The 11,637-nt window shown below is 38.5% G+C and overlaps 1 protein-coding gene across 9 annotated transcripts in view; it reads right to left on the bottom strand.

Annotated features, from left to right (window-relative positions):
* Nucleotides 1–207: 207 nt before the first annotated feature.
* Nucleotides 208–11,637, bottom strand: part of TJP1 (tight junction protein 1) — a 192,482-nt gene continuing 181,052 nt past the window's right edge. For 5 of the 9 annotated variants that reach the window (XM_068143968.1, XM_068143971.1, XM_068143973.1 and 2 more), the window contains 5 exons: nucleotides 10,450–10,625; nucleotides 9,102–9,543; nucleotides 6,361–6,578; nucleotides 5,054–5,197; nucleotides 208–1,871 (listed from right to left, as the gene is read on the bottom strand). In XM_068143968.1, coding sequence (XP_068000069.1) covers nucleotides 1,777–1,871; nucleotides 5,054–5,197; nucleotides 6,361–6,578; nucleotides 9,102–9,543; nucleotides 10,450–10,625 — 1,075 coding nt within the window. In that variant the 3' untranslated portion in view covers nucleotides 208–1,776. The remainder of the gene's footprint in view (nucleotides 1,872–5,053; nucleotides 5,198–6,360; nucleotides 6,579–9,101; nucleotides 9,544–10,449; nucleotides 10,626–11,637) is intronic. The other 4 variants (XM_068143970.1, XM_068143972.1, XM_068143974.1 and 1 more) reach the window with 2 other exon arrangements.

The raw sequence follows: 11,637 nt of genomic DNA, 5'->3' as shown, positions 1-11,637 counted from the left end.
GGGACAAGTCTACCACTCCACATCAAGTACTTCCAATGGGTCCACACTGGAGTTCATTTCAGAAGCCTTTCTGTAGACAGCTCCAACTGACTCCAGAGAAGAGTTCCGTTTCATGTACAAACATAGCTCAGAATCCAGCTGGCTACTTGCATTAAAAAGGTCAAAACTGATTTTGTCACATTGACATAAAATACATTTGAGAAACAATAAGGTACTACAATCTCCTTTATTATTTTAGAAACAGTTTTATTCTGTATATTTAGAAAGGTGTAATTTTAATAACTGCAGAGGAAAAAAAAAATAATCAGCCACACCTGAATAGCTAATAACTCATTAACAGAATGCAGTGGTATATTATCTAAACAGTAGTAGTGCCATTGTGCCGTAATAAATTGTCTATTAGTAAAAAAATACATTTCAGGGCACATATTACAGCATCCTTATGACAAATTACAGTAGGGATACTTTTCAAGAATTTCATCAAAGTAGAGAATTCTGAGTTAGATTCTTTAAACGCAGCACTGAAAAAAGATAACAACCTTGTGCATTTTTAAAAAACGTCCTCGTTTGTATACTGTAGAAATGCTGCTTTATTGCTGCAGGTGTCAAAGTTCAAGGCTCAAAAGGTATGAGAATACAAAGATATCCTTAAGAAACTTTGTTTGTTTTTATATATATTTATATATATAAAAAGGTAAAGCTTATAAAAGTTAATTTACAAACCAAGAACAAAAGTGGTATGCACGCATTATATACAAGCAGTCTATAGCATCTATAAATTTTCAAATGCATAGCATAAAACATACCATCGTTTTCTTCTGGTTCTCTTCTGGCTGATGAACACAAACAATACTCATTCTCTAAACCAAACTCACAAGTTGTTTTGTTTTTAACTTTTGGGTTTTTTTTTTTAAAGTTTTTCTTTTAGTGTTTTTTTTTGTGATTTTGTTTGTTTGTTTTTGTTGCCTTTTCCTTTTTTAAACTCTTTCCCCAGTCTCTCATGATATATTACCTAGGTAAGCACAAAAGCCATACAAACTTAATACAGAGAACTATGAGAGCTAAGACTATTAAAAACATGAGGGTAAGGCATCCCTGCTGGTTAATAGGTCTGTAATAATGTGGTTAATTTACAAATCCACAGAGGCAACTGAACCATAGTCATCCCACATGCTTTTCCCCCTCCCCCCTGTTCTCATGACAATGTTTCAATATACAGTAAGTAGATGTGTTTGCATTAGCCTCTCACTGGAGAAAAACTGTGCTTCCCCAAGTTGACTGCCATTTCAGTGGACATGTACATCAAAAATCATTTAAAAACTAGAGACTCAAAATATAGTCTTGTGAGTTACACAGTCATAAAAAAGCAGGCCAAATTATGTGGTTTTGCCAGTGAAGTACGAAAAACTTCAGGTCCTTTGAATAATTCCATTGGTACTTTCAGATTTAAAACAATCAAATAATAGTAGTGTCCTTTAAAAAAAAAAAGGAAAAAAAGAAAAGAAATACCCGCCCCCCCAAAAGAATAACCCACAAAACAAAGCATACAGAACCTGCAAAATCCCTACCTTGTTCCCACTGTACACTCCCTGCTTGTGGCATGTATTGTGACCATGGTTCAAAGAGTGTTCTTGCTAAACCACTGTTAGTTAAAGCAAGATGCTTAAACACTAGGATCCATTATCACTTATAGAACAGTTAATACTTGATAGAGTGGTTCAGGTTATATGTAAGGTCCATCTCAGTTTCACATTATTTACTCAGCTAACTTAATATTTAGAAGTGGTCAATTAGGACTGAGACACAGTTTGCTCCAACAAGATAGTTTGGATCCCCGGGAAGAGACTTGTTCTGCCAGGTTTTGGGGTCACCTGTGGGAGGAAAACACAATGCTGGTGTTTAGTATCCGCTGTCAAACAGTGTACATCTTGAAATAACCAAGCTTTTGGACAGGAGCTTCTAAGTTTTGAATAAACACCTGTTTGGGTTTTTTTCTTTGGTGATTTATTAAAAGCAAAAAACAAACCCAAAACAACCAAAACTGCAGTTTGTATGTTATTAACAAAAAATTAACCCTTTGTTGTCATACAGGTAGCACAGGTCAGTTATTCAAAAGGGATGCTGTGGCACTCAGGAGTAGTTAAGTGTCATTCTACTGTACAGCACCAACATAGGGCTTTCCACTTGAGAAGTGTTAACACTGAATCAGACACTCACTGGCTCTTTCCAGAGTAGCCAGAAAAATGAAAAAATAAACATTTAAAGCTAATCTGAGTTAGATGCATTTGGAGTTTCTTGGAACTGTTCTGAATACAGGCAAGAGAAGGGTTTCATGATTTTGCAGCTAAACCAAAGATCCCCATTTTAAAGCCTGAAATACTGGCATTCTGAAAAGGATTCTTGTTCACTGGTGCATATCTAAAAATCTTTACAACAGATCTTATTAATTCATGGTCAAAGGTCCCGTGTAACATTCTGTTACAAGGGAAGTCATCAGCTGCCATCTCATCAGACATAGTTTACATTCCATTGTCTCTTTCAACTGGACAGTATTCTTTATTTACCCACCTAAACCCCATTACCAAATGCTGCCACTATACAAAGTGTCCTCATCCCACTATGGTAGAACAGTTGAAAAATGCACTGAAGTTAAGTCTTCCAGATAAAATACATTAAACAGCTTGGCTAAAACAGATCTGCCTTGAGAAATGCACACGTTAGAGAGCCCAGTCACACAGACTGCAAACACCTGAGCCCTCTGTATAAAATGAGACTCATGTAAATACCACATTATTTTTTGGAAGAACTCGTGAAAACAAAATGAAGTACACAATGCACTGAGTGATGGCAACACTTGATGTAGGGACAAAGAATAGAAGTGGGCTGTGTATTGTTAGAGGATGCAAAACGAGTTTACTGTAACCAGCTGAGAGACTGCTGATTTCGGTCAGGAAGCTCAATAATGCTGGAGGTGCAAGGAATTCCATTCAAAAGTCGCATGACCAAATACATTAGGAGAAGGGTAGAACGGGACTTTAGGACAACCAGGTCCCAGTCTTGCACATGAGACAGCAAACTTTTCAAATCTTTCCTCCTAAATACATAGTATGGATTAGACTGTAGCCAGTGCAACCTCTAGCTGTTGAGAATGTTTTTCCCATCCTTGCATACAACTGCTTTGAAATAAAAAAATCCTTTAGTATTTTTTTACTAATGCAGTCTAGGTGTGGCCATAAAAGGCATTTTTTTCCCCCAGCCAGTTTTAATATCAGAATCATTAAAACTTTTGAAGGGGTTCAACAGCAAAATATCAATTATGAGGCTTAAATGCAGCAGAAAATGTTAGTAAGTGCAAATGAATGTCACTTCTAAGACAGAACATGGATACATTGAGAAAAGATGAAGTAGAGCAGACGACTGAAGAGAGAAAAATCCCAGAAAATTGTATAAGCTGTTATTATAAAGCCATCTCAAAAATCAGAGTCCCATAACCAACTAATTTAGAAAGAGAGAAAACAATTATTTATTTAAGACACAGTATGGTCTACTTACATATCATAAGACAGAATTGCCTAATTTTTAAGTTTGTCTCAAAAGAGCAATGTTATGATATACATCCCATTTCAGATTAACAGAATGTGGTGTTATATTTACAGTACAGAAAGTGTTAGGGTTTAAATATACACACTCACCCACACATGCACACACACACACATCCCACTCTGGAAAAGGAGAAAAATATCTCAACTTCAGTTATCGATTAGATCATTTGAGTTCTCTCCCTTCGCTTCAAGTAAGTTCATGAACAGGTGCTACTAGTTACAAAGGAAGTGTGTCAGTTTTGTACATAGTTGTCATAACTTCTGGGACCCTATCATTTATGAGCCCATGTTTTAACACTGCCATGTATACACACATTGTTAAATAGATGCATGCAACACATGCATATAATAGGTTATAAAAAAAAACCAACTAAAAATTATTGCCATTAATACCTCTAGGTTATTGAATCCCCATCAAGGGGTTGATGCTTTGAGCTTTCAAAGCATCAGTGCTTTGGTGTTGACAGTGATAGATACATTAGTGATGGAAGATATGCATACATGGTGGCTTAAATGCTGCATACAGAAGTATATCATCCAGTCATTGCTTAGATCATACATACACATTAATAGGTTGAACCTTCCACCATAAATTTTGGAGATAGCTGAATAAAACCTTAAGACTTTTTCCCCAGATGTGCAAACATTCCTTTTTAAATTTCTGTAACCTCACAGCCATTTCATGAAATTGCTTGAAACTTGCCCAGAACTCTCAGTAAGGCTCTTCATTGACAATTTCAGCCAATACATTCTCCCCCCCCCATCCCAAAAAGCCACACTGAGGTAAAAAAGAAGAGGTAAATAAAATTGCAATCTAGTTGCAACTTTTACTATACACCAGAAACTTCTGGGTTAAAGGCGGTAGAGGAGAAATAGGCAGAAGCAAGCAAGAAAAGTCTTGTGGAAAATCCAGCTACATTAGCATGAGTTGTAAATGCTTTTACTGAACACTATAGTTTTCTTAAATGACCCAATTTTTAGCATCAACTTGCACACATGGAAACAGTTAACAAGCGTTAAATCATAACTTATGAGCATGCAGATTAAGATTTGCCAGAGTCCTATATGGTTAATTAAGCAACAGACAAACACCAGTTATGTTACAAAGGCCAATCAGAGGTACATGATCATTTCCTCTCAATTTTAGTGCAACTATCATTTCAAGTGTATTCAGCTGTAGCAGTCCTCAAGAAAGAAGACAGAATAGAAAAATCCTCTAATATTTAACAGACTAGAGATATTACTCTTTTTCTGCTATCATGGTTTTAGCTATGAATTTGCACCATGAGTAAATGTAAGAAAGACATCTGTAATGAAAGTGAAATGGGAGAGTTTGACACAAATACAATGATTGAGTTCTTTATATTACACAGCATCACTTTCAGCCAAATTAACTTAAATTATACGATAGCACCCAAAAGCCCCAAAAGGACAGAGGGAGGACAGCATACCCGACGAGGAGTCGGAGGATTTTAGAGCAAAAGACCAACCATCAGGGGTCATAGACGCACAGTGTGGCAGGCGCAGCTCCACTGGCTTCAGGAATTTTAGTCCATGAGGCCCACACATTACCAAGGGGCTGAGAAGTGTTTCACCTATAGTAAAGAGAAGGAAAAACCTGTTACTGCTTTGCCTTGAAATGGGCTCCAAGCATTACATAACTACACTGCAGAGCTGCTAGGCAAATTTGAGAAAAACAGGAACATTTTGACCTGCCAGTAAAGAAAAGCATTTAGCAAAGCTGTTGCTCAGTCTTTAAGAGCACTCAAGTGATTTTTCAATGGAACATGATTTCCAAGCAAGTGCATCAAAACAAATAAATTCCCATATCTGTAAGCAGCCTTGTTTGTGCTTCTCTCTGCTCTACAGCTGAAACGTTTTCTGCCTGTGTGGATTTATGGCACATTTGGCTGACTAAAGCCTTCAGCAGCTCAAGAGCTTAAACCTTTAGCACAACAGTCAAAATACACAAATACACAGGTCTATTCTTAGTATTGAAATTCCAAATGTTAATGTAAGATTATTGCATAGTGGAACATGCCTGTTTGGTTTGTAAAGCAACTGCATATTGCAAGTCATTCAAGAAGTTAACCCCTTCAAATTTCTTGACTTGAAGGAAGTGGGAATCTGACAGGTCAGGAGAAGAATGTGCATGGCACTAGTGGTAAGAAAGACAAGCTTGGTGTAACACTAGTCAACCCTTAACAGTAAGAGTTGGGAATACACTTATTTATATAAATTAGATATTTACTTTTTTTTCCTTCTTGTTTTCAATTGTGAAGCTGTTTTCTCTACAGAAATTGAAAACCAAACCAGACAAAAACAACAGCTGAGTATTTTCAAGTGCTGAAGTAAATTCCAAGTATTTAAATCAGGTCAAATTAGTTTACATCACATGCTTTAAAATTCTATTGGTGCTGAAAAGAAGAAATATTTCTAACAAGAATGCCCAGAGTACATCTCTGCACTCTTTAGGGGAATCTACAATTCCAAAGATTCTTGAAAAAATAATTTAGAACCTTCCTTTGTCACACAAGGTAAGTTTAAAATCAGTGCTTAAAAGCCCACAAGTTAAACACCCTTAAGTTAGAACTCAGCCTCCACCTTGTTTGCAGTTTTCAATATTAAGCAGAATATTGTTTCCCTTATACTTCCTGTGAGATATATACAGAAATATATTGAAGCATTTTTATGTTCTATTTTTCTGCTTGAAAGAAGTGAATTAAGTAACAGCACAGTGTACAGTGCCAGCTCTTACCTTTCTCTTTGTCTAAAGGTGGAAGTATACTGTTATCTCTGCAGACTTTGAAATATATTTCTTGCTCTATTCCCTCTGGAATGGCTCCTTGTGGTATAATAATACTAACTCCAGTCTCTATGGAGCTCAATACACCACCGTTGCTGTTAAATACACCTCTTGCTGTGGCTACAACAGTGTGTCCATCTTCTTCCTCCTCATCCTCAAGTGCTGAAGGGCTGAATACAAGACAGAAAGCCTAGCAGTTTTATCAGTATTTTCCACCTGAAAGTCAGTGGCATACTTTGCTCTAATGTTTTAACAGAGTACAACCTAGAGTAGACTAACACTTTTCAGGAAAGCATTAGACACGTCCCACATTTGACTGTGAGGGACAATTCAGTCCAAAGTAGTTCATGTTCTGCCATGAGAACGAGTATTTTCAGAAAGAGACCCCAAAACCCATAAAATCTGAAAATGTTCACCCAAGCTACACACTTAAGCTTAGTAAAAATTCAATGCAATTAACATTATGAAGTCCTTCTACCTCCCATAACTTCCATTATTACTCCTCATGTTAAAGTCATAACTCATAACCCCCAAGCCACACTGAACCCTTCTAGTCAGATAAAGATGAAAAACAAAGCCTGTAAAAAAAAACACCAAAAAACCCCACCAAAACCCAGCCACCAAGCAAAAGAGCCCTACACCATGTTTCTCAAAGCTGCCAGGATGGAAATAAAAGAGAAGCATAAAACATTACCAAATGGCAAGTATGAGTAGATTTCAGGTGAAATTCTACAGAACTGCACTCAAAGAACCAGGAATCTCAAAATTTTTAGCACTCTACAACACTAGCATCAAAATATTTCGCAGGTGCTTAAGAACAAACAGGACTCAATCCTCTCTTACATTTCTGAGATTCTGAAACATCAGCAGGTCCTGTCTGACCAACCTGATCTCCTTCTGTGACCAGGTGATGTGCCTGGTGGATGTGGAGAAGGCTGTGGATGTAGTCTACCTAGATTTCAGCAAGGGCTCTGACACCGTCCTCCACAGCAAACTCCTGGCCAAGCTATCAGCCCACAGTTAGGAACTGGCTGGAGGGCCGAGCCCAGAGAGTGGTGGTAAATAGTGCCACATCCAGCTGGCAGCCAGTCCCTAGTGGTGTCCCCTAGGGATCAGTATTGGGCCCAAACCTATTCAATATCTTTACTGATAATCTGGACAAGGGGACTGAGTCCATCATCAGTAAATTTGCAGATGACACCAAGTTGGGAGCAGGTGTTGATCTATTAGAGGGAGGAGGGCTCTGCAAAGTGACCTTGACAGGTTGGACAGATGAGCAGAGTCCAACGGCATGAGATTTAACCCATCTACGTTCTACACATTGGCCACAACAACCCCATGCAGTGCTACAGGCTGGGGTCAGGGTGGCTGAAGAACAGCTAACCAGAAAGGGACCTGCAGATACTGGTTGACAGCTGGCTGAACATGAGCCAGCAGTGTACCCAGGTGGCCAAGAAGGCCAATGGCATCCTGGCCTGCATCAGAAATAGAGTGGCCAGCAGGAGCAGGGAAGTCATTCTGCCCTTGTACTCAGCACTGGTTAGGCCACACCTTGAGTCCTGTGTTCAGTTCTGGGCCCCTCAGTTTAGGAAAGTTGTTGAGATGCTGGAACATGTCCAGAGAAGGGCAACAAAACTGGTGAGGGGTTTGGAGTACAAGCCCCATGAAGAGCAGCTGAGGGAGCTGGGGTTGTTTAGCCTGGAGAGGAGGAGGCTCAGAGATTACCTTATTGCTGTCTACAACTACCTGAAGGGAGGTTGTAGCTAGATGGGGGTTGGTCTCTTCTCCCAGGCAACCTGTGACAGAATAGGACACAGCCTCAAGCTGTGCCAGGGGAGGTTTAGGCTGGCTGTTAGGAAGAAATTCTTCACAGAAAGAGAGATTGCCCATTGGAATGGGCTGCCCAGGGAGGTGGTAGAGTCACCATCACTGGAAGTGTTTTAAAAGAGACTGGATGAGGCACTCAGTGCCATGTTTTAGTTAATTAGATGGTGTTGGACGATAGGTTGGACTTGATCTCAAAGGTCTTTTCCAAGCTGGTTAATTCTGTATTCTGCAAGATTTCAGAACTTGTTCATATATCCTTTTTTTTTTAAAAATCAAAGAATAATAAAACTTTGTTCTGCAAGTGTTAGTGTCACTGCTACATTCTTAAGCTATTTGCTAACTGTTGCTCTTAATTCTTACATTTAAAGGATACTAGGCAAGCACAAGCTACTTTTAAACAATGAAGAGATCCAGTATGAAACTATTTGAGTGACTTCTCTTCTTACAAGTACTTTTAGAATATCCTTTAAACAACTGTACCAGGAGGTGTCTAAGGACACAATGAATACAGTTTGGAGCATCAGCTACCCTTCAAAATTAATTCCACAATGAATACAATTTGGAGCAACAGCTACCCTTCGAAATCAATTCCATCTTCTACAAACACATTGAGAAGACAAGGGATTACCATATGCCAAAATATTTCATTATTAGTATGAGTATCCATCTTTCAACTATACCATCAACAGAAAAACAAACACACACAAAATCAACAACAAACCAAAATGAAGTAATTACCCCAAAAAACCCACCATGAAGCAAAATAATCCCAAACCCAAAAAAACCAAACCCCCCCAAAATAGCTGTGTTTTTCCCAGATGAACTCTCATAGATGTACTAAAAGAAATGAAAAAGCAGCATCCTACCTTACAGGAATGGCTTTAGGCACAGCATTAACATTATTTGGTTGATATTTAGGCTTGTCGACCTGTACAGCAAAGGTATCCATCCCACTATCAAACTCAGAGGGCTGCGATGAGCTGTGTGCTTTCAAAATTGGTTGAGGAGAATTTGGAGACTTTGATGGCAACTCTGGTTTATGTTGAGCTTCGTTTGGCAAGAGATTATGGTTGAATTTAGGGCTTTCAAACTTGCGCTCAAAGGGCCTCGCAGCACTAGTGTAAGGTTTTGTTGTAAAGCGGTTGTACGAAGGAGTGACTGTTTTCTGAATCTGCTCAGTTCCGTTAACAGGGCCTTTGTCCGGGAAGCTTTTCTGAGGATAAAAAGTGGACTGCACAGTGTCCTCTCTAGAGGATCTGAAAATTGCTGACTTAGTCTGAGGTGGAGGAGGGTCAGACACAGAGTTAACTGCAACACAAATCAAAATATCAGCATTTGTCAGTAACTAGCAGAAATTCCCAGTCACACATGCTACCATAGAAGAATATACTTTGGTTGATTCTTAACCTACTATGTAAAATACGTACAGGATCAGCTTAGCTCACCTGTCCTCTAATGTTTTCTACATTCAGGGTCTAATGTTTCATTAAAGAGCTCCATTAAATACACTGGTATAACATTTCAATAAAAAGCTTAGGCTGATTTATGGCATAACAAAACGAGAAAGCCCGTACTGAAATACTATTGTGTATTTGCAAACCTGCAGAATTCAGTTGTACTACGCAATCCTCTCCGTCTGAAAGTGAAAACATCTTATTCTTTTGTTTTGAGAGCATATACCTCATGCCTCGAGTTTAGACTCGAGGTGAGGAGGAAGTTCTTCACCGAGCGAGTCATTCGTCATTGGAATGGGCTGCCCAGGGAGGTGGTGGAGTCACCGTCCCTAGAGGCATTCGAGAGGAGATTGGACGCGGCACTTGGTGCCATGGTCTAGTCATGGGGTCTGTGTTTATAGGTTGGACTCTATGATCCTCGAGGTCTCTTCCAACCTTAGTTATACTGTGATGCCTAAAGATTGTGGTCCATGGCATAGAGAAGGACATTATTTAAGTACTGAAAAATGTTACTTCATCTTTAAGACTACCAAAGATGAAAGAGTTGAAGTGACAATATCTCAAGGTAGTTTCAGACAGGATCACCAAATCATTTCACAAAGCTCTACCTCATGATGTATTTAAAAGTTGTTTTCACTAAATTCCAGATTCCTCTTGGAGAGCACTAGTTACCACTTTAGACATGTTGAAGCAACCACACAAGCACGATACAAGTGATACTTGTTACCACATAAAACAGGTTAGCATTTCAACTGCTCACCTTCAGAAAGTGCAGGCTTGTGATGTGCTGGAATAGACAGGACGGGACTATTAATGGACTGAGGTTGTGTATACTGGACTGAAGAAACAGGAGGAGGAGTTGTAACTTGAGAGATGGGCTCATAGCGTTTTTCACCAACAGGCCTATCCATTGATTCAGCATCGGGTGTTTTACCCCTGTTGAAATATTACAAAAAACACACCACCTTTCAATTGCAGTTTCCTCAAGGCTCTGAGCTCCTGCATTCACTGCTATTTTTTCTTCTATGGTCACCTGATTTCCTTCTCTTCCTATAAACATCAAAACACGATTGTCTTTAATATGCTGTCTCAAGTATAAAAACATTTATTGATAGGCACAAGAGATTTAGACAACATTGAATCCTTAGAAGATTAGTAGCACAAACCATGGCAAACAAAAGGCAGATGACATTTCAGGTGTATTTGCATAATTGCCTGCAAGATGTTAATTTTTTAATTTCATCTGGGGTAATTTCAATGAACGTGTGTTCTTGAATTTAGCAGCTCTTCAAAATAAAAATATAAAACCACTTTTGTAGGGGGTGAGGATTTTTTTTTTCTGAAAAGCATAATTAGCCAATAGGTCAATGGATTCTAGTACAACTTCTCTAAATACACCTAATATTTGACCAATGCCATCTTAATTAGAAATGCAATCAGCTTAAGCTTCACTAGCTTTATGTGCATAGTATAGTTAACTTTAAAGTCTTATTTTCAAAGCATTTTTCATGTACTAGAAATATTTCTCCAGAAGTTTAGTTCAGGAAATGGTTTGTTCCACATACACCTGTAGTTCCAGAGTACAACTTATTGCACTTTCTTTCAGAATTTGTGCGTTTAAAATTTTAATTGCACATAATGCCTGTGATGGAATGTAACAGTGAGAGGACACCTGCAAACATCCTCACAACAACAGTCTTACCACTTGATGTTCCTTTTCAAGTAGTCATAGCTAGTGTAAGAGCCAAGAAATCTAGGTGATGGCAAAGCAAACAGCAACAGAAGAATGAAAGAAAATAGTCATTTTATCTTGAGCATATTATTTCTTCACAGTTTTTGTTAGTCCTAGTAGTTCTCACACAAGAAGATTGTTGAAGCAGATGTTACTTACAACAGTGATGTTTCTGCTATGACATTTACCATATGCACATACAGAATGATCACCTAA

This window comes from Melanerpes formicivorus, unplaced genomic scaffold (assembly GCF_026170545.1).
Source record: "Melanerpes formicivorus ecotype bairdi unplaced genomic scaffold, bMelFor1.0.p_v2 SCAF_10, whole genome shotgun sequence".
NCBI lineage: Eukaryota > Metazoa > Chordata > Aves > Piciformes > Picidae > Melanerpes > Melanerpes formicivorus.
The sequence above is the reverse complement of the archived record's forward strand: the minus strand, read 5'-3'. Positions and strand labels throughout refer to the sequence as shown.